This window comes from Oryctolagus cuniculus, chromosome 21, assembly GCF_051225735.1.
Source record: "Oryctolagus cuniculus isolate XC-2025 breed Fujian yellow rabbit chromosome 21, ASM5122573v1, whole genome shotgun sequence".
NCBI lineage: Eukaryota > Metazoa > Chordata > Mammalia > Lagomorpha > Leporidae > Oryctolagus > Oryctolagus cuniculus.
In genome coordinates, this window is record NC_142887.1 from 31,132,213 (window position 1) to 31,153,799 (window position 21,587).

Below are 21,587 nucleotides of genomic sequence, written 5' to 3' on the forward strand. Positions count from 1 at the left end.
ATGACGGGCAGATACGAGATGTATGCCCGGGAACTCGCTGAAGCTGTCAAACCCAACTACAGCCCCACCGTCATCAGGGAGTAGCTGGTTCTGCCCCACCCCCACTCCCCGCCTGCCTGTAGGGTGGGGCCCTCTGTCACTGGGTGGATTAGCAAACTCGGTGGGCTCGGCAATCCAAGTTCTCCCTGTACACCGCACTCTCCAGGTTGGCTTTAAAATGCTCGGGGGTGGGGGGGATGGAGGGGAATCACTGCTTAGCAGGTACAATGTTTCCTTCGGGGTGATTGTAAATGCTTCGGGATAGATACAGGTGGTGGTTGTCCTGTGTTGCTGTGTGCTAAACACCTCTGGATTGCACATGGCGACATATTTCATTTGCTTTGCTGTGATGTGAATTCTACCTCTATTAAAAAAAAAAAGTAATGCTCGGGTGGGCGTTTGGTGCACGCCCCCTGCTTGGGACACCCACATACCATATGCAAGTCCTGGGGTTCACATCCCAGCTCTGCTTCCAGCTAATGCGCACCCTGGGACGCAGCAGGTGCTGGCTCAAGTACTTAGGTCCCTGCTACCTACGTGAGAGACCCAGACAGAATCCCAGGCTTCTGGCTTCAGTCTGGCCCAGCCCTGGTGGTTGTGTGCATTTAGAGCATGAGCCATCCATTATATGATCTGTCTGTCTCTGTCTCTGTCTGTCTCTCGCTCTCTCACTGCCTTTCAAATACGTTTTAAAAAATAATAACAGCCAGGCACCGCCTGTGCAGGTTGATTAGACTTCAGACAGATGGGACACCCCGGTCCCAAGGTCTCATTAGCTCCCTGAGGTCAGTGTTGGGGTCTGTGCACTAGGACCAAGGGTGAGGGTGGACCCAGGGTCATAGGCACAGGTGCAGGTGGGGGGGGGCAGTCTTTGGATTTGTCATCCTGGTTCAGCTACAGCCCCCGGATGTTCAGTGGAACACTAATCTAGTTCTTGTCTGAGGGTATACTGTGGATGCAATTACAGCTTACAAACCAATTGACTAAGTGGGATTATCCCAGATGAACTTGGGTGGGCCTGGCCTAAGTAGTTGAAAAGGCAGGAGGCAGGGCCGGCGCCATGGCTCACTTGGTTAATCCTCCGCCTGCAGCACCGGCATCCCATATGGGCGCCAGGTTCTAGTCCCAGCTGCTCCTCTTCCACTCTAGCTCTCTGCTGTGGCCCGGGAAGGCAGTGAAGGATGGCCCAAGTGCTTGGGCCCTGCACCCGCATGGGAGACCAGGAGGAAGCACTTGGCTCCTAGGAGGCTTTGGATCGGCACAGTGTGACGGCCATAGCAGCCATTTGGGGGATGAACCAATGGAAGGAAGACCTTTCTCTCGGTCTCTCTCTGTCTATAACTCTACCTGTCAAAAAAAAAAAAAAAAAAAAAAAAAAGAAGAAGAAAAGAAAAAGAAAAGGGAAATTCTGCCCAGTTCTGCCTGTGGATGGCAGCTGGGTGGGGGGCGGTGAGAACCCCAGCCTTCCCTGTAGTCGTCAGACTTGTGTAGCCAGGACTCACCCGTTACCCAAGTCAGTTCCTCACAACAAACCCCTGAGCGTATTTCCTCCCAGCTCTGCCTCTCTCTCTCTGCGTGACTGATAAAGACCTTGGTATTGGAAGTGGTTCTGAAGGAAGAGAATCTAAAGGATGCGTTTTCTGGAATTCTTCCGCTGTCTGATGGACTTTTGTCCATGACTGTTTCCAGGGCTGTAGCAGTGTTGGGTCTGATGCGGCCTCAGGAATTCTCACGAGGGATTGGCTGTCAGCCGGTGCCCGAGTTCCCAGCTCGCCCCTCCTGACGGCCTGCCCTATGGGTTTCACCCTTCCCTAACCAGCCCCCCTCCCCAGGTGGCGAATCCCTTGCAGTGAATGTCTATCATCACATCTGCGCCTCTATCTCTTCAGCCCCTAGTGGTTCTGCTTCCGTGGCCGAGCCCTGACTGACAATGTCAGCTGCCCACCCCTCTGCACCTTGACTTCCACATCTGTAAAATGGGACCACGTTTCCCCTCCTGCTTCATGTCACGGGGTGGTGATGCATGGCCGACTAGACAAGCCAGGAGCCCTCTGGCCGTGACCAGCACCATGCCTGCATGGGCTCTGTCCCTGGGACCACAGAGCAAGAATCCAACCTGCCAAATCGCAAACAGCAGTTGACCAAGGAGTCAAGAATGGGGGTGACTTGCAGGTGGGAGGCTACTCATTATATGAACCTCCCTGAAAAGAGAGTCCAGACAATGGCGCACACCACACACACGGATGAGGGCCCATGGCAACTGTCTCCAGACAATCCCCACCCCTTGCCTCTCCGCTATCTTGGCTTCTGGTAGTTTTTCCATGAATGTGCTGTTCTGTTGTTTGGATTCATCTAAGGGAGGGTAGCCAAATCCATCATTCAACCCATCTTTTTTTTTTTCCCAAAAATTTATTTATTTATTGAAAGGCAGAGTTACAAAGAGGCAGAGAGCAAGAGAGGTCTTCCATCTGGCTGGTTCACTCCCCAGATGGCTGCAACGGCCGGAGCTGGGCCGATCTGAAGCCCAGATGCCAGGAGCTTCTTCTGGGTCTCTGATGCAGGTGTAGGGGCCCAAGGACTTGGACCATCTTCCACCACTTTCCCATGCCATAGCAGAGAGCTGGATCGGAAGAGGAGCAGACAGGACTCAAACCGGCACTATATGGGATGCCAGCACTGTAGGCAGTGGCTTCACCCACTACACCACTGTGCCGGCCCTCAAATGGCCCAAGTCCTTGGGCCCCTGCACCTGTGTGGGAGATCTTGAAGAAGCTCCTGGCTTCTGGCTTCGGATTGGTGCAGCTCCGGCCCCTGTGGCCATTTTGGGGAGTGAACCAGCGGAAGGAAGACCTTTCTCTCTGTCTCTGCCTCTCACTGTCTGTAACTGTACCTCTCAAGTAAATAAAATCTTTATTTTAAAATCTTTATTTGAAAGGCAGGGTTACAGAGAAAGAGAAGAGAAAGAGGTCTTCCATCCACGAGTTCACTCCCCAAATGGCTACAACAGCCAGGACTGGGCAAGGCCAAAGTCAGGAACTTCATCTGGGTCTCTCATGTGGGATGCAAGGGCCCAAGCACTTGGGCCATCTTCTGCTGCTTTCCCAGGTGCATTAGCGGGGAGCTGGATCAGTGATGGAGCAGCTGCGGCTCTCTGCTGTGGCCTGGGAAAGCAGTAGAAGATGGCCCAAGTGCTTGGGCCCTGGACCTGCATGGGAGACCGAGAAGAAGCTCCTGGCTCCTGGCTTTGGGTGGCCATTGTGACCATCTGGAGAGTGAACCAGCATATGGAAGACCTCCCTCTCTCTCTCTCTCTGCCTCTGCCTTTCTGTAACTCTGCCTTCCAAATAAATAAACAAATCTTCAAAAACAAAAAAAAAGAAATGGAGCAGCTGGAACTCGAACCGGTGCCCAGATGGGATGTTGGGGGCTGCAGTGGCAACTTAACCCACTGTGCCACAGCACTGGCACCCAAAGATTTAATTTAAAAAAAAAAAAAAACTTGAAGGTTTCTTATGAACACCTTGAAGATGCAGACACTGGCCACCAGCTGGTAGGACATAACTGGAGTCCAGTGCTTGTATTTATAGATGGACTGAGGACAGTTGGCCCAACCCGACCTGTTTGTCCACACCTCCAGCTGGGAGGCATTTTTGTCTTCCCAACAGAATGACTGAGTGAGGTTTGTGGGAACGGGACTGGGAAATACATCTGGTGGTATTGCCGGTATTTTCCATGGGCGGTGCAGGGGCCAGAGATACGCCCTACTGTTCCCGGTAAACTTGTGGGAATGGTGATCAAACCGTGGTCACGGCCATCTGAGGTAGGAAGGTGGAGCCCGCAGGCACTTCGGCTTAAGGTACCTGCAAAAATTTGGGAGAGCTGCACCAGGGTATTTTGTCCATAAGGTAGGTCCCGGGATGGGTTGTGGGGCATTGTAAGAAACCAGACCATACACCCCCTCCCTCCTTATCTCCTGGAATCTAGGGCGTTTCCAAACTTGGTATCAGGGTTGGTGCTCCTCCAAAACTCGTGTGTCCCGCTGCAGTGCTTGTGGCACTTCTTCCTCCAGTTTGTGTCAGGTGCAAGAGGAACCAGAACATTTTTATTTAAGCGCACAGAGGCCCATTATGTTCCCCGCTTTGTCCACCGTGGGCTACCGTAGGGGGGTCTTACTGAGCAGTGTGTCCACCCAAGAGGTCATCATTATTACGATATAAGCCCATGTCGATCCAACAAGAGAATCCAGGTGGCTGGACAGAATCCTAGTTTTAGTTTGAATCCTAAGTCTTCCTTTTACTATTTTTTATTTCTTAATTTTTAAAGATTCATTTATTTGAAAGAGAATCTTCCATCTGCTGGTTCATTCCCCACATGGCTGTAACTGCCAAGGCTGAGCCCATTCCCCACATGGCTGTAACTGCCAAGGCTGAGCCGGGCTGAAGCCAGGAGCCAGGAGCTTCATCCAGATCTCCTACATCTGTGCAGGTGCCTGAGGACTTGGGCCATCCTCTGCTGCTTTCCCAGGTGCATTAGTAGGGAGCTGGATCAGAAGCGGAGCAGCCAGGAAAGGAACCAGCAAGCATAAGGGATGCCCGTTTCCCAGGCGGCAGCTTAACCCACTACGCCACACTGCCAGCACCCAGCAAGGCTCCCTTTAAACCAGGCTGGTCTGGAGTTGGTATTATGCAAAATAGAACAATTAACAGGGAGAGTCAGGAGGGGTGGAGGTTTGAAAGTGTCCCACAGAAGCTCACGTGCTGAAAACTTAATCCCCACCATCAAATGGGAATGATACTTGGGAGGTAATCAGGATTCAGTGAGGTCACGAGGGCGGGACTCCGTGATGACATTGTGGCTTAAGACGGCGGCTCAGCTAGCACGGCTGGCTCTGGCTCACCCGCTGATACTCTCCTGTGTGATGCAGCAGGAAGCCCTCGCCAGACACACAGTGGACTGCCCAGAACAGTGAGCTAAATATATCTATCTACATGCTGATTCACTCCCCCAGATGGCTGCAATGGCCAGGGCTGGGCGAGGCTGAAGCTAGGAGCCAGGTGCCTCTCCTGGGCCAGGCCAAAGTCAGGAGCTCCATCTGGGCCTTCCACATGGGTGGCAGGGACCCATGCACTTGGGCCATCTTCCCCTGCTTTCCCAGGCGCATTAGCAGGGAGCTAGATTAGAAGTGGAGCAGCTGGGACTCAAACTGGAGCTCAGTGTGGGATGCCGGTATTGCAGGTGGTGGCTTTACCTGCCTTGCCACAACACCGGCCCCTACTTGCTTGCTTTATAAAAAGCCCAGTCTCAGACACTCAGTGATAGCCATAGAGAATGGACTAGGACAGGTTAGGATACCAAAGTTTCAATATAGGTTAATAGCTTCCTACCCTTTTTAACCAGATATGTAAGGACAAGAAGTTCATGGGGGAAAAAAATGGAATGAAAAGCTAAGTTTGCTTTGGTACAAAATATTTTGAAAACATGCGTAGTTTTTCATGACCTCTTTGGAGACTCCTTGTATGCATGGATTTCAAATGTTTTGCACCAAGATAAACCTACCTTTCACTTCATTTTTCTATGGACTTTTTAAGAAAAAGATTTATTGGGGCTGGCATTGTGGTCACCACTTTGGGTGACAGTTTGCATCCCAGCTACGCCACTTCCAATCCGGTTCCCTGCTGATGTGCCTGGAAAGGCAGCAGAAGATGGCCCAAGTGCTTTGACCCCTGCACCCACATGGGAGATCCAGAAGAAGCTCCTGGCTTCGGCCTGGCCCAGCCCTGGCTGTTGTGGCCATCTGGAGAATGAAACAGCAGATGGTAGCTCTTTCTATGCCAACCCCTGTCTCTGTCATACTGCCTTAAAAGAAAATGTATATATTTGAAAGGGAGAGTGAGAGAGAGAGAGATCTTCCATCCAGTGGTTCACTCCCTAAATGGCTTCAGTGACCCAGGCTGGGCCAGACTGAAGCCAGGAGCCAGGAGCTTCCTCCAGGTCTCCCATGTGGGTGGCAGGGAACCAAGCACTTGGGCCACCTTCCGCTGCTCTCCCAGGAGTATCAGCAGCCCATATTGGATGACCCAGTGGTTGAAGACCTTCCTGTCTCTCTTCTGTCTCTAAATCTGCCTCTCAAATAAATATATAAAACTTAAACGACTAGACTGAGCTCCCAGGACCATCTGCCTGCAGCCCATCCATCCCATCCAGGCTTTGCACAAGCAGCAAGGCCTGAACAGGAAGCACAAGGGCCTGGACGTGACAAAGGCAGATTACAAACTGGCTATGGCAACGAAAGGGACCCCAGTTCCCATGTGGTCGCGCTGGGGACTTGGGAAGGAGATGGGGATTCTGCAGGCCATTTTGTGCAGTGAGAATATTTATTGAGAATGGCTCATTACAAACAAAATATATTTATGTATAAAATCTCTGCAATGCAAAAGATCCCTTTCGTCCCCCTGTGGCTAGAAAGCCGCTGTCCTGTGTAGCTTTGGAGGTCGTGCTGGGACCCCCGGGTGGATCAGTGGTGGGTGCTGTGTGCCGTGGGCCAAAGCCCCTGCCGTCCAGGCTGTTTCTCCAGCCCATTTTCATGACGCGGTGTTGGGGACTCAGCCCAGGGAGATGAGTCTTGTGGACGGCCAGGCATCTCCTAGCGTGCACTGAGAAGCCATCCTCCAGGCTCAGGGCTGACATGCTAAGTGCCTGTGACCAGTGTCCGTGGAGGCCGCTCCCTGGGACAGCCCCACCAGCTCTCTGCCCTATGCCTCGTTTGCACCTGGCTGGCCTGAGTTTCGTGTCCTCCTGTTGGTTCTCTTCATTCAGCTCTGCTTGCCATTCGACCCAGACCTCTCCTGAGGACGCCCACGCCCCACAGCAGATGTGTGTGGGACTCTCAGGCTCGTAGCCAGAGCTCCCTGGCACCCTGGGCCACCTGGTGTATTAAGGCAACAAAAATGAGACCAGTCTGAAGCCAACGTGAGTCTCAGAAACACAGGGTGGCTGCCCAGCCAGCAAAGGCTGTTGCCAAGGAGTTAATAGGGCTGGGGGGTAGGGGGTGGGGGGGCTCACAGCCCTGGCAGGCAGAGCCTCTCACTGCCCGAGAACCACCGTGATGGCCAGCGGGCAGCCGTGACCACATCATGCCTCCAGCACCGAAAGACCAAGACCCGGGGTGCAGACAGATACTTCCTCCTCCCAAAGGTGAGACCTCCTCTCTTTGAAAACAGACCTGGACTGGCTGACCCCGTCCCGTGAGAGAGGTGCTAGGGGCTCCAAAGTACCTGCAATCTCACTATTATTATCTTACGTGAAAGCGATTTCTCACCCTCTGAAAGCAAAAACTTATATCTAAAAAAAAAAAAACAATACACACACACACACAAACCCCAAACCAAAAGAAAAAAAAAAAAAAAAAAAGGAAGGAAACAGCTCCAGTTGTGGTACTTGCTGCACTGTGTGATGACAGACCCAGCACTCCATGCAGAGTCCTGGCATCAGGACCAGGGTGGCAGTGGCAGCGGGGAAGGCAAGGGCTGCCCCTGCTGCTGCCGCAGGAGTGCAGGCCTAGCACCCTGCACCCAGAAGATGGGTCCTGCCGCCGGCATCCTGGCTGGTGTCAGGAGGCCCCCTGAGCCCTAAGCACACTCTGTGTCGCCGGCCATCGGGCCCCCGCCAAGAGGACCCTCTACTGGATAGGGCTGGACTCCTTAGAGGGCTGCAGGAGGCCTCCAAGCCCCCAGGCACCGGGGCTCTGCAGGGTGGGGTGGCTGTGAGATGTGTCTACACTGTGGCAGAGGCCAGGCGACCTGGCAACAGCCACGGTGATCAGGCCTAGAAGGGGGTGGGATGAGGCAGTGATGGCACGCACCGTAGGGCACGTGGGGTCTGCAGCACCTCCGGGCGCCTGGAGCTGGAGGCTGGCTGTGCTCCCCAACCCCAGAGGTGCTGTCCTGATAATCGGCACCAGCCACATGGTCTCTCTCTCCAGGGCTCGGTCCCAAGGTCTGTGGGGAGTCCGATTCAGGCCTCTTCCCCTTGCCTGGGGTCCCACTCAAAGTCAACAAGGACTCTCTTGGGGCTGGACTTCCGTTGGGCACCGCTGGAGTCAGGCTTGGAGTTCCGGGGTGTGGCTCACCTTGGAAGCAGGTGCTTCAGGTAGTGGCATGACAACACACAATGCTGGCAGATGAGGCAGCTGTGCTGGTCTCCCAGAGTTCCCTGGGGCCTTGTCAGCTCCTGAGTGGGCCTTGCTGGGGGCAGAGGGGGCGGGATCCAAGAGCCTGGACACACCAGGCTCCTGCTGTCAGCTGTCCAGATAGACAAAGAGGATGTCCTCATCCGTGCCGTAGCTGGTTCTGGCCTCTTCAAAATTACTGATGCTGGTGCTGCACATTCCTGCGGCGTGGGGGTTTGTGGGGAGGGTAGAGAGGGCTCAATGGGTAGGGACACAGCACCTGCCCGACCAGCACCCAAGGGAGCCAGGCAAGACCCGACCACAGCCCACTTGGCTGGCCACTCCTCTTGGCTCAAGTCCTGCACCCCCAAGAAGCTATCCTTGCCTATTCCAGCTCTTTCTCTGGCCCCTCCCCAGGTTAGTAGATGGACAAGTAAGGCCCGGGGTGTGGGGGGGCAATGTGCTCCATGCAACATGGACACACGGGTGGGTCTGTGGGAATCAGGGAGGGCCTTCCCCAAGCCCTGAGGGCAGTGGGCAGGCCCAGGTGGAGCAGGGGACATGTCTGGCCAGACTGACTGACTGTGGCATGTGCTGCTGGCTGTCCTGAGAGGAATCAGGATTGGGCGCTGAGGTGGCGAGGCTGGGCCCTGGGCGGTAGCACGGGGTTGGTGGGAGGGCGGGGTGGCCCTGAGGAGCAGAGGTTTTGGGATGAGGTGAAGGGGTGGGAGTCCTGGGGGCCCAGCACTCACGGTCGGCGTAGGCAGGGTTGTTGTAGAAGATGCAGCTGGTGGCCCGGCTGTAGCCGCGCAGCACGATGAAGTGGCCCTGGTAGTCGGGGGTGCGGCAGAAGCAGCGGTGGCCGCTGGGGGCGAAGCAGCAGTACTTGACGGGGCTGGAGCACAGGTCGCAGTGCAGCACCCCCGAGTTCACCAGCACGATGGCCACGTGGCCCTGGGCCAGGTGTGCCTGGATATCCTGAATGCTCACAGCACTGGGGGCGCGAGGGAGGGAGGGAGGGGTCAGGTTTATCCCTGCTTCTGTCTCTGTTCCCCTGGGCCCCCAGTTCCTCTGCCCTCTGCCCTGAGCTCCTTGCAGGTGGAAGAGCCCTTGTGTAGTCACTGCGCAGGCTCAGTGTGGGGTGGGAGGGGACAGTTCCCAGCGTGCACCAGACGAGCTGGCACCATCAGTAGAGACAAGCAGGAAATGGGCCACTAGAGCAACACTTGGAACCTCACTCCCAGCCTGGTTAATGAATTCTTTTTGCCAAGCCCGTTTGTTCTTTATCCTCCATCAAGTGTGGTTTATGCTGGAAGCCGCGGGCCCAGTTCAGTTCCCCAAATCCGAGCCAAGCTGGGCTGAGCCAGTTTGTTAACCAAACGCTTCTGTGAAAGGGCTCTTTCTCCTTTCTAAGGTTTCTTGTGGCAGGAGGAGCAGCTCCAGGGGAAATACACACACACCCCACCCAGTTCTGCAGACACAGCTGTCTGGAGCCGCCCCGAGGGGCACACCCCAGGCACCTCTCCAAATAAGCACCTAGAGGGACCCAACAGTAGGGCTGCTCTGCTCTTTACGTGGGCTCCTTCATCAGTCTCCTGAGGAGTGGCAGCGCCGGCACCACAGGGCCTGGCCTGACTCCAGCCACGGCCGAGTCACACAGCAATCTGGTTTGCAGCCTGGGCCGGGGAAACACGCCACGCCATGTTTCCATTTGGTTTTGTTTTGTGTTTTTTTTTTTTTTTTTTTTTTTTTTGACAGGCAGAGTGGACAGTGAGAGAGAGAGACAGAGAGAAAGGTCTTCCTTTGCCGTTGGTTCACCCTCCAATGGCCGCTGCGGCCGGCGTGCTGTGGCCAGCGCACCACGCTGATCCGATGGCAGGAGCCAGGTACTTCTCCTGGTCTCCCATGGGGTGCAGGGCCCAAGCACTTGGGCCATCCTCCACTGCACTCCCTGGCCACAGCAGAGAGCTGGCCTGGAAGAGGGGCAACCAGGACAGAATCCGGCACCCCAACTGGGACTAGAACCCGGTGTGCTGGCGCTGCAAGGCGGAGGATTAGCCTAGTGAGCCACGGTGCCGGCCCTCCATTTGGTCTTTGCAACACAAGAGCTTGGCCCAGTTCTCGACCATGTGTACGAGAGGGGAGTGCAGCTTCAGGGAAAACGCAGGGTCAGGCTGGGCAGACACGGTATAGCTTCACAGAACAAGCGTGGCTCAATGCCAGGGAGGCCGTGGGCCATAGCAGGCCAGCAAAATCATTTGGTCTGGCCTTGCCAAGGCAACCACAGCTGGGACTCAGAATTCAATAGCTCTACAGCAGGCTAGTTTTTAGGCTGGTAATTTTGTATGACCCGCGGACGATGCTGTACCTATCCAAAAGGCCCTTGACAGGAAGAAAGCTTCCCCACCCCTGGTCTCAGAACTGAGTGGAGATTTTTTTTCCCTGCTTTCCAAATCACCTATCTTGCAGGTCATTATTTTGTTAATAATGAAAGTGCGAATCAGTAAAGAAAGGAGGAATTCCCAAGAGTGACCCCGGGAGCTGATCTGGGACCAGACGCAGCCGGCCTGAGCACGGCCACCACCCACCATGAGCTCAGAGAAGACCCCACTCACATCTGGGCCAGTTGCTGCCATGGTCCCTCTGAATCCAGCCCCCTGGGTGTATATGGATGAGAAGGGGGAGGAGCCTGTGAGGCCACAACAGCCCAGGGAGAGACTGGCTGCAGCCTGTCCTCGCAGCATCTGCTCAGGATCCACCCCAGGCCAGGGCCTGGGCCATGGAGCCCCACTGATCCCCGTTTCATGGATGGGAAAGCCAAGGTTCACGGACCACGTGGAGAGCAGAGTCCGAGCCTTTCCCAAACACCATCCTAAGTCCCCTGCCCCCAACCCCAAGGCTGTTGGTGAGCAGGAAGTGAGGGAGGGCAGAATGTGGGGGGCAGGGAGGGCTCACCATTTCTCCACGAGCACCTTGCAGGCTTTCGCCTGTGCAAACAGCTGGTTCACCCGGGTCTCCTCTGTGTCAAAGTGCTTCCTGTAGAAGGACTGAAGAGAGCAGGGCACATGGGAGTGGCCGCCAGCCCCGGCTGCCCCTGCTCCACGTGCGCAAGGCAGAGGGCACGTCACGGGAGCAGAGATGCCAGGAGGGCAAGGGAGCCCCTTGCTCCGGGGGCTCCCCGGAAGGGAAGCCATGCGCAGCGAGCCACAGCATGGGCAGGGCCACAGACGTATGCTCGTGACGGGCAGCTGGGCTCAGGTCAGCTCCCTGGAGGAGGCTGCGTACCCTGGAGCTTTGCGCGCCCTGCAGCTTACAGCTGGTGAGCCCAGGGGGCGAGGCCGAGACCACCAGGGACGGCTCGGCCACAGCTCAGTGTGGCCAGGTATGGCCCACCAAATAGGCTTTGTTGGTGCTGGGGCCGTAAGGAGGCATGGGGGGGGGGGCAGAGAGAATCTGTTCTCAAGCCCCTTTCTCTGCCTCAAGGCCACAGTCCCTGGGCCAGATTCCTTGGCCTTTGTCTCCCGACTGAGAAGGTGGAAGGAGAGTTAGGCTGACAAGCACTGGCCCCTGAGCTGAGATCTGCCTCTGGGGCCGGGGAGGGGAAAGGCCCGGCAGCTGGCCGCTCACCTGGTTCTTGTAGCCCTTGTCCACGCCCAGAGTCTGGGTGCAGAAGCGGTGCCTCACGCCGAAGTGGCGCATCAGGTAGGCCAAGTCTATGGTCCAGATGCTCCTGGTCAGCCGCAGCTCCTGCAGGGCGCTCTCAAACTCGCCATCGTCCAGCTGACCCAGGTACCTGTGGACAGGTGGGCCCGCAGAGGTCTTCTCCCACCTGGGGAGGGGCTGGCCCAGAGCTCCCTCTGCCCAGAAGCCTCCTTCCTTCGACATAAAACCTTACATCCTTGCTCGCACACAGCCAGAGCACAGCCTGAGGACTGCCAGGGCCCCGAGGCACCACCCTGGAGGTGGGGTTGAGGGCCTGGATTCTGCTTGTCATGTCTCTTATGGGCTGTGTGGCCCTGGGCAAGTCACTGCCCTCTCTGGCCTTGTAAGCTGCATCTCTCAAATAAGGCCCTTGGATCCCCATACTTTTCAGAGCTTTGGGCATCAAACTGTTTTTGTTAAATCCTATTGTGCCTGGAATTCTGGGATGTAAAAAGACAGGGCAGAAGCTGCTCTTGGGGCTCCAGGCAGCCACCTGGTGGGCCAGGCCCAAGCACCTGGGATTCCCTGGCATTAGGAGACCTGGAAGAAGGCCTGCTCTACCCCTTGCTGGTTTTTACAGATAGGACTGAGCACAGACGGAAGCTGGGCCTTCTGGAAGCCGTAACCAAGAACAGTCACATGCATGGCGACTCCCTCCCAGGCCTCTCACTGCGTCCCCCCGGAGCTGGACTGGGAGCGAGAGCCTGCCCACTCACCGCAACACCATCCTGGAGCAGGCCAGGCCGCAGTCCCAGTGGTAGAGCTGCTGGATGATAGGCACGGGCAGCTGAACAAAGTCCCCTGCGTGGCAACAGCGGGAGGTCAGACTGCGTGTCTGACCACGGCTACCCCTACAGGCACCATCAGCAGCAGCACCATTGCTTCCCACCGAGCCCCTGCAGCGGCCGCTCAGGGAGGGGCCTTCCCACAGCCCTTTGTCCTGCTTCAACACCAGTGATCCCCCCACCCCAAACACCAGACCAGCCAGGGGTCGGCCCTACCCAAATCCTCCAGCGGGTTGGTGCCTTTATCTCTTAGGACAACATCTTCCTGGCTGCTGCCCCAGCTCCTCTGCCTACTGCCCCCTTCCCCTTCTCCCTCACCAGGCCGCCCTGCAGGCAGAAATATCCACCCCTGGATGTCACTTCTCCAGGGTGTCGCCCCTCTCGGGCTCCCTGCCACCCCTCCACACATACTCCCAGCCCTCTGTGCCTGCCTCTCAGAGCAGCTCCCGGGAGGCAGCAACTGGGGCTGTTCTGCTCCCTGCTCTGGCTGCAGGGACAGCACACACACCTGAGTTGAGGCCCCTGTATGGCTGCCTGATTCCAAAGCCCCCAGGACCAGCAAGGTGGGAAGGCCACACTAGGAGGAGGGGACCGTGACGTAAGCTGTGCATATGGAATGTTCCGCGAGCTCCATCCACCAGTGTCCCTGGCACCCTCTCGGTCTGTCCTTGGCAGGAGCCGCAAGGGCCTGACTGAGGCATTCTAATCCTGGCTCTGCCACTGGTAGGCTACGAGCTGAGCACCTGTTTTCCTGTTGCTGGATTGAGTCTGGCGATCCTGAGAGTGGAGGACTTTGGCCTGATCTGCTCACTCAAAAGACAGATATTTCACCAGAGCCTAGCACGGGCCCGGCACGTGTAACACCACAGTGAGGGACACAAAGTCCCTGTCCTGATAGACGGGGAAGACAAACAGACATCAGAGAAAAGCAGGGGCGGAGGCTCAGGAAGCGGTGGGGGTGTGCGCCAGGGTGCGCATGGAGCCCCCAAGGTGCCTGTAGGACCCGCCCACTCTTCCATGCCGTGAACCTGGACAAAGTTCAGAGTCTGAAGAACCAGAAGGGACTTCTCTGTGCTGGCCACCCACTAATTACTCCCCGGTGACATCTGTTCAGCACGTGACAGCCCAGCCCGTGTGGCTTCCTGTCTCAGTGTCTCTGTACTGTGTGGCCAGCTCTGCGCTAAGCCACCCCAAGAGCCCCCCTCCCCGCCGTGCCAGCCTTGGTGCCTACCCATTCGCTTCAGTGCACCACCCCCAGCCTCGGCCCTGGCCGTTCCAACCCGCTGGCTTCTGTCTGAGTCCCAAGCTGCACCTTACCCACCTTCAAGGCCTGGCCCAGACAAAACCCTCCAGGCCTCCCCTGATCCTAGGCTGGCCATGTCCTTTCCCTCAGCTGTATTCCTCTGGGTGAGGGTTCAGGCTTTGGCTCACAGGAGAGGCCCCTTGCGTCAAGACTGCCCATGCCCTGCTGAGCTGGCCGGACGCTCCCAGGAGGGAGGGACCCGTGATTGCTCTTGGCCTTTCTCCTGCACTCACCTGCTAGAGTGTGCAGCAGGGCTGGCAGAAGGCAGGACAGCACGGTGAGGCATGCCCCTCGGCTTGTGCCTACTTCCTTCGCTAGGACAGGAACCACCATGTATACTCGAGACACAGGCCCTTGGCAGGTGCCGACGTGACCTTGGCCCTGAGCCAGAGCCTGGTAGGCTAAGCCCAGGCAGGGCCTTCATTCCCTCCCGTCTTCTGACCCCTGGTGCCTCCAAAAGGAACCCAGGTCCTTCATGCAAGGGCTCTCAGTCCCGCCTGTCCTCCACAATTTCTCCTCGGAGCCCCTGCCCAACTCTACACACAGCAGCCAGAGAGATCCCATCCAATTTCCGACTGCATTTAGGACAAAGTTGTCACCCCTTTCCAAAGTCCGCAGATCCTGCCCAAGCCTCCCAGCAGCACTCTGACCCTCCCGTCTTCCTGTTGCCCAGTGACCCCACCAGGCTGCTTTCTACCCTAGGGCCTTGGCACAGGTGGCTCCCTTCATCTGGCACTCTCTTCCCCTTCTTGTCATCCGGGTCCCAGCTCAGAAACCTGTCCCCTGAGAGCTCGGTCAGTGATGAGGTCTTTGAGGGCTGTGGGAGCCTCTTTCACATCCTGTTTGCTTCCTTGTTTAGCAAAAGTAACCAGCAACAAAAGGCTACTCTGTCTCCCCCACCAAACTGTAAGCTTCCTGCGGGCAGGTGTTTGCGTTTCAATGTGTCCCTTCCAAAATTCCTGTTGAAACTGAATCCCCATTGTAGCCTTAGTATCAGCCCCGGGCCTTCTGGGAACTGCTTAAACAAGAGTTCTGCCCTCAAGGATGGATTACTTTATAAAAGGGCCAGAAAAGAACAAGCTTCAGCAACCCCCACTCCCCCCCGCCCCCGCCTTCTACTCTCCCATCCTACCAGAACAAAATGTTCTTTCTTCTGTCCCTTCTACCACGTGAGGACGCCTAGGGGACACCATCTTTGAAGGGCCATTACCAGATACCACACCGGCCACAGCCTTGATCTTGAGACTTTCCAGTCTCCCAAACTGAGAAAGTCAGTTTCTGTAGTTTAAAGATCACCCGGTCACAGACTAAAACAACAGGGAATTTGCTAATCCCAGGGCCTGGGGTCTGAAGCGTCATAGTAAATATGGAAAGAAATGCAAGAGGGCACCCATGCTGTGGTGCAGAGAGTTAAAGGCCTGGCCTGCAGTGCCAGCATCCCATATGGGCGCCAGTTCGAGTCCCGGCTGCTCCACTTCCAATCCAGCTCCCTGCTAATGCGCCTGGGAGAACAGTGAAGGAGGGCCCAGGTCCTTGGCTCCTGCTCCCATGCGGGTGACCCAGAAGAAACTCCTGGCTCTTGACTTTGGCCTGGCACAGCCCCAAATGTTGCAGCCGTTTGGAGAGTGAAATAGCAGATGAATCTCTCTCTCTGTAACTCTACCTTTCAAATAAAATACATCTTAAAAAAAAAAAAAAAGAGGTGTAAAAACAAAAAAGGAAATGAAGCACTCACTGTGCACTAGGCTCTGGGGACACACAGGGGACCCAAGGACCCCAGCCCTGACCTCCAGGGTCTCCTATTCTAAACCAGTTCCCTGGAGTGGGCTGGGGGTGGGGCAAGAGTTCTCTGAGGGGTGAAGAATACCTCCACTGTGCCTATCAACTGCCTTTTTGTTTTTTTTCCCTGCACAGGCTGGTAACTCCCCAGGCTCTGCTCTTACATAACCCTTGGTCTGCAGTGTTGTCTCCCATCACAGGCCGCCCGGAAGTTCCAGGCCTCTCCCTCCCGGGGAAGGGGGGGCCCGCAACGTGGAGTCCTCCAGGGGGCATCTGATTGCCCCACTAGATGGAAGGAAGACTTCCTTGGCGGTGGGCGGGGACATTCGCCTCCACTTGGCCCTCAGCCCATAGCAGGCATGCAGACACGCTTGGTGAATGGAAGAGGCTTTCTCCAGAAACACTTTATCTCTTAACATGCCCACGCCAGTCTGTCACTACAGTGCACTCCCCTGGCCCCTCCGTCCTCCCCCACCCGCCCCCAGTTTCCAGACTATTCCTCCACCCAGGCTCTCTCTCTCCAGCCTGGGGCCTGAGTTCTGGCACTGACTGGCTGGGCCACCTCCTGCCAGGCTATGACCCTGCCTGTGGCCTCTGGCTTCCCCTACCCCCAGCTGGAAAATGTGGTACAGGAGAACTGCTCTCTGAGGACACTCAACTCCTCTCCTGTTCTTGTCCTCAGCCCCAGAATCCCTTGATCTGGGGCCAGCGCTGTGGCGTAGCGGGTAAACCCGCTTCCTGCAGTGCCAACATCGCATATGGTCGCCAGTTCGAGTCCCGGCTGCTCCTCTTCCAGTCCAGCTCTCTTCTGTGGCCTGGGAAAGCAGTGGAAGATGGCCCAAGTCCTTGGGCCCCTGCACCCGCACGGGAGACCCAGAAGAAGCTCCTGGCTCCTGGCTTGGTTTCAGCGCAGCTCCAGCCGTTGCGGCCATTTGGGGAGTGAACTAGCAAATGGAAGACCTCTCTCTCTGCCTCTGCCTCTCTGTAACTCTGCCTTTTGAATAAAATAAATCTTAAAAAACAAAACATGAATCCGTTGATCCTAGGGTTCCCACAGGGCTAAACACCCCCCACGTGGCCATCCTCAGTCTTGGCACAGGCTGATCCGCCCACAGGGACCCGGATGCTTCTGCAGAGGGTGATAAGGGTAGGCGAGGCCTCTCGGCATTTGTCCTGATAACAGCTTAAGCTTTAGAGACAGCGCCAGATGTTGACGTTCGTCCGGAGGCAAGCGTCTGCCTGGGAGGCCCCCGGCCTGGCTTCGGTCAGTGGCTGTTGCCCAACAGCCAAGGAAGGAAGGCAGTCCACTGACTGTGGATACGGGTCTGCAAAACAGCAACCGGCACCAGTGACCAGCTTCACTGGGCTGTTACGAGGACTGCGAGGGCACTGCAGGTAAACATTTGAGCACAACGCCTGCTTCCTGGACTGTTCCCTCCCAACATAAGTCCTGACTCCTAGGGGGCTCAGGAGCCGCACCACTCTTGCCCAAGACCAGAAAGAACTGGAAGGGTAGGACTAGTCCCCAGGTGACATCAGGCCCAATGTCACACTGCCACCACCAAAGAGATCACTCCTGGCAGTCGCGGTCCCCCCTATTGCTCCACCTCTCTCCCACGAGTGGGCCCCTCGGAGCCTGCCGGGGCACTGTCCCTTTCTCATCAACTCTGAGCTGCAGGAAGCCGACTTCCAACCTCCCCTACTTCTTGGACAAGCAAACTGAGGCCCAGGGCACTGAGCGGTATTCTCAGGCTCCAGCCCAGAGGGGCTCAGGTTACCTTGGGGCAGAAGGAACCAGAGAATGGTAACCGTAGCAAGCAAACAAGACTAGCTACGTCCTGCAAGCTAAGGGAAGGGCCCACCCAGGTCCCTGCCCACCCAGGTTCAGTTCCCCTACAGTTCCCCCAAGAGAGCGGACTCTCCCAAGGCGGCTACAGGAGGACTTTTGCGTAGTTGGCACCCTCTCCACCCGGGGCCCTCCCACGTGACCGCCAGCACAGCTGACTGGGGTCCCTGCCCTGTTAGTATCAGGAAACCCCAGCTGACCAGAGGCTGGGGGAAGGGAGAAGAGCCCGAGGCAAGGGTGTCCACCTGGCCATGATTTCGCTACAGCTCCACAGCCTGGGCAGAGACGGCCAGGGACGCGCGCGGATGGACCCTGCTCCGCGCTAGGGCGGGGTCCCCCTCATTCCCCGGGGCTGAGGGCTGGGCCCTCAGAGAGAGGCACTGACCCGGCTCGAGCGGCGGCCCCGCTGCCTCCGCCTCCGTCCTCATGACCCGCGCAGCACGGGGCGCCCATGGCCCCGGCCCGCTGCGGGCTGCAGCTTCGGCTTCAGCTGGCGCAGGAGCGCAGCCAATGCGTGTCGAACGCCGTAGCCGCCGCCGCCACCGCCACAGCGGGGAGAAGCGGAGGCGGCGGCCGGGCAGCCCCAAGCCCCGCCCCAGCCACTCCAGGTCTTGGATCCGGAGGCCCCGCCCCTCCCCTAATCCCCGCCCCTTCCCAGTCCCAGACTTCGATTCCTAGAGGCTTCCAGCCTCATGATTTAAGCCCGGCCTGGCCATTCACAGTCTCGGTTTCTGGTAGCTCCGCCCCCTTACCGAATCCTCGCGCAGACGCGCGGGCCCTTCCTTCGCTCGGTCCCCCGGAAGCTCCGCCCCTTCTGAGCCCCTCCCCGAGGGCTCGGCGCAGCGCAAACACTGGCTCCCCAGGGGCTCTTTCCCTCAGCAAGCCCCGCCTCTGCCAGGCCCCACCCCTTTGCCGGCTTCAGCTGTAAGCCGGTTCCGGCCCTGTGATTGCCTAGGGTCCAGGCAACCGTACTCTGATCTCTTTAGTGCTGAGCCGGCCCCTGCTCCACTTGGTACCTCAGTTTCTCTGTCCAGACACGACACCTCCCCTCTCTGAGAGTTCCCGTTACCTGGCAGTGCCGGGTTCCAAAGATTAAATTGTGAGGGGAGGTCCCAGCCCTCATTCCCACTTCCTGCTGCCCCGGATCCGAGGACCCAGGCTGTAGATCCCCTCCTTGTCGTCCAGCCAGTCTTTTGTGAGGGGTGCTTGGAAGCGCAAGCCCCCCTCTCCCGTTTCGGGCCCCCGCGTCGGGGCTTCCGGCGGCCCTCGGGCCCTGTCATCAGCTCTCTCTTCCGGCGCCGGAACTATCGTACCTGGGTCCGCGTTTCCCAGCCGGCGGAGTAAGGAGGAAGCGGAGACGAGCTCGCGCTCAGGGACGGTCCCCGCGCGCGCGGCATTCTGGGAGCGCGTGGTATTCTGGGAGTGCAAGGCCCGCCATTCGCCCCGCTCACGCCTTCTCTCTCGCAGTTGTTGTCGCAGCACCGAAGAGGAGGAAGAAGGGGCTCGAGCCGGTGAGTAGGGGCCGGGGACGGGAAAGGGGAGGCCGAGGCGCTCGTGAGGGATCGGGGGCTGGGGCAGGACGCGCTGCAAGGAACCGCGCAGGGCTCCGGGAGGGAAGGAAGCGGGAAGCTGGGACACCCAGACACCCGCGTCGCCTCGCCTGAGCCTGGGGAGTGAGTTCGTTACCTCCCCCTCGTTTCTGGCTGCTTAGCCTCGTCCCTGAACTCCATCGGCGTCATCCTTGGCCTCCAGCCCCCTTTTCCGGCGCTGATGCAGCCCCTCGTGCTTTCCACGCCATTGCAAAAGCGTTTTCCGAAGTTCCTCTGCTTCTGAACTGTGTGTTCGGTTTGGCCTGTAAACGCTGATACCTTTCCATTGGGTCTTTCCTTCCTTGAGATCCCGCGCTGGTTCCGTGCTCTCTGAAACGTAACATTCCAGCTCTGACTGCGGAGGGCTGGGGATCCTCACGGAGCGAGCCTGGCTGCCCTGTCGTGTTCTCCCTTATTTCGTGCCAGCCTTGCGTCCTTACCTGGCTCAATAAAAACTCCACTGCTTGTCTCTCAACTACGTCGGCAGATCCTTGTGTTTTTCCTCCAAGATAAGCAGTTTCCTACACGTTGTCCCTTTGTGACCGCTTTGCTGTTTTCTCTTTAGCTTTAGCAGTAAAGCGAATGGAAAGTCAGAGGCTGAAATAAAAACACAGCCTCCTCTCCTGGATATGTCTGGGTCCTCTGGTTGGTTGGTTTGTTTGTAAGATTCATTTATTTGAAAGGCAGAGTTACACAGTCGGGGTCGGGGGCAGGCAGAGAGAGAGATCTTCCATCCCCTGGTTCACTCCCTCAAATGACTGCAACGGCTGGAGCTGGGGGCCAGGCCAGAGTCAGGATCTTCTCCCCGGTCTCCCACAGGTTCAGGGGCCCAAGCATTTGGCCCATCCTCTCCTGCTTTCCCAGGCTATCAGCAGAGATCTGGAGTGGCAGTAGACAGCCGGGACTTGAACCAGTGCCCCTGTGGGATGCCGGTGTACCCGCTGCACCCCATCGTGGTTTTCAGGATGCAGTCACCCACAGCTGTGGATAGGCAGATGTGTTGCTCAGCATGGACGTTCCGAGCGCCTCTCTCCCAACACACAGACCGCATTGGTCACTGGTTATCTTGGCCAAGGAAAAGGGACATGAGGGGCCAGTGTTGTGGGGCAGCTGGTTAAGCTGCCACCTGTGACACTGGCACCCACGTGAGAGTGCCAGGCTGATTCTCAGCTGCTCCATTTCCTATCCAACTCCCTGCCAGTGCTCCTGGGAGGCAGCAGATAATGGCCCGAGGTTTGAGCCCCTTGCCACCCACATAGGGAGACCCAGATGCAGTTCCAGGCTTTGCAGCCATTTGGGGAGTGACCCAGCAGATGGAAGACCTCTCTCTCTCTCTCTCTCTCTCTCTCTGTATCTGTATCTGTGTCCCTTACTCTGTCTCTAGGTAAAGGGACATGGGAGCAGGTGAGGAGTAGGGAGGTAGGTGGGAGATTCTTTTCCTTTCCGTGAGCTTTCCTTCTGTCCAGCACGCTGTCTCTCCCCTCTTCATGTTGTGTGTATTTGCCAGGAAGGCTCCTCCAAGCCAGGAGCTGAGCTGCTCTTGTGTGGAAAACGCAGCTTTGGCACCGGTGTTAGGTTTTATGGGGTCCAGGCCTTGGGGAGACATGGTGCGCACCACACGCGGCCTCTGGCTCTGAAGGGTGGGCTCACTGCTGTGTCTCCCACCACAGCACTCTCCTCCTGCCGAGATGTCCATCGGTGTGCCGATCAAAGTCCTGCACGAGGCCGAGGGCCACATCGTGACCTGCGAGACCAACACCGGCGAAGTGTATCGGGGCAAGCTCATCGAGGCAGAAGACAACATGAACTGCCAGGTACGGGAGGCTGGTGGCGTCTCCATTGTGCCCGACGTGTGGCAGGCACTGCTGTGGGCTCCGTGGCTGTGGGCCTGAGCAAGAGACAGTACTGGGGCAAAGAACCGTATGGAGATTTGGAATAGTTAACTTTGGCCTTTGCCTTCTCCATCCCATAATTGTCCCCTCCCAACTCCCCATTTTAAAGATTTATTATTTATTTGAAAGGCAGAGAAAGAGAGGGAGAGATCTTCCATCTACTGGTTCACTCCCCCAAATGGCCACAGTGGTTGGATCTGGGCTGATCTGAAACTGGGAGCCGGGAGCTTCTCCCAGGACTCCCACGTACAGGGACCCAAGCACTTGGGCCATCTTCTACTGCTTTCCCAGGTGCATTAGCAGGCTCAGAAGTGAAGTAGCTGGGACTTGAACCGGTGCCCGTATGGGATTCCAGTGTTGCAGGCAGTGGCTTCCCCTGCTACACCACAGTGCCAGCCTCTCTCCCATGTTTTGGGGCCTGTTTGAGAGAAATGGTGTTACCACCTTCAGCAGAATTCTTCAGGTTCAGGGCCATTACCCTCCCA

General features: G+C 57.1%; 3 protein-coding genes across 12 annotated transcripts in view; 2 read left to right on the forward strand and 1 right to left on the reverse strand.

Annotated features, from left to right (window-relative positions):
- Nucleotides 1-6,835, forward strand: part of UPB1 (beta-ureidopropionase 1) — a 45,146-nt gene extending 38,311 nt beyond the window's left edge. The window contains exon 10 of the mRNA XM_002722551.6: nt 1-6,835. Coding sequence (XP_002722597.2) covers nt 1-84 — 84 coding nt within the window. The 3' untranslated portion in view covers nt 85-6,835.
- Nucleotides 2,429-19,056, reverse strand: GUCD1 (guanylyl cyclase domain containing 1). Of its 10 annotated transcripts, none has more exons than XR_016227531.1 (7): nt 18,691-18,928; nt 12,625-12,709; nt 11,834-11,999; nt 11,162-11,253; nt 8,959-9,071; nt 8,168-8,427; nt 2,429-2,659 (listed from the first exon to the last, which is right to left on the reverse strand). XR_016227531.1 is itself a non-coding variant. In XM_017338492.4 (6 exons), the coding sequence occupies exons 2-6, from the start codon at nt 12,633-12,635 to the stop codon at nt 8,336-8,338; spliced, it is 603 nt and encodes a 200-aa protein (XP_017193981.3). In that variant the 5' UTR covers nt 12,636-12,709; nt 18,935-19,056; the 3' UTR covers nt 6,395-8,335. The 10 variants fall into 10 exon arrangements, 6 of the variants coding, with proteins under 6 accessions (XP_017193981.3, XP_008248390.3, XP_008248391.3 ...); XR_016227530.1 differs by having other exon boundaries at nt 8,959-9,200; XR_011385201.2 differs by lacking the exon at nt 18,691-18,928 and adding an exon at nt 18,007-18,235.
- SNRPD3 (small nuclear ribonucleoprotein D3 polypeptide) overlaps nt 19,032-21,587 on the forward strand; it is a 13,708-nt gene continuing 11,152 nt past the window's right edge. The window contains exons 1-2 of the mRNA XM_002722553.6: nt 19,032-19,132; nt 20,881-21,024. Coding sequence (XP_002722599.1) covers nt 20,899-21,024 — 126 coding nt within the window. The 5' untranslated portion in view covers nt 19,032-19,132; nt 20,881-20,898. The remainder of the gene's footprint in view (nt 19,133-20,880; nt 21,025-21,587) is intronic.

Bases quoted from the DNA above. Each gene is read 5' to 3' on its own strand.
- GUCD1 (XM_008250168.5), bottom strand. From the start codon at position 18,901: ATGACAGGGCCCGAGGGCCGCCGGAAGCCCCGACGCGGGGGCCCGAAA. The intron at 9,201-11,161 runs GTGAGCCCTCCC...TCGCGCCCCCAG, and splicing joins AAGGTGCTCGTGGAGAAATG to TGCTGTGAGCATTCAGGATA. The intron at 8,428-8,958 runs GTGAGTGCTGGG...CCCACGCCGCAG, and splicing joins CAACCCTGCCTACGCCGACC to GAATGTGCAGCACCAGCATC.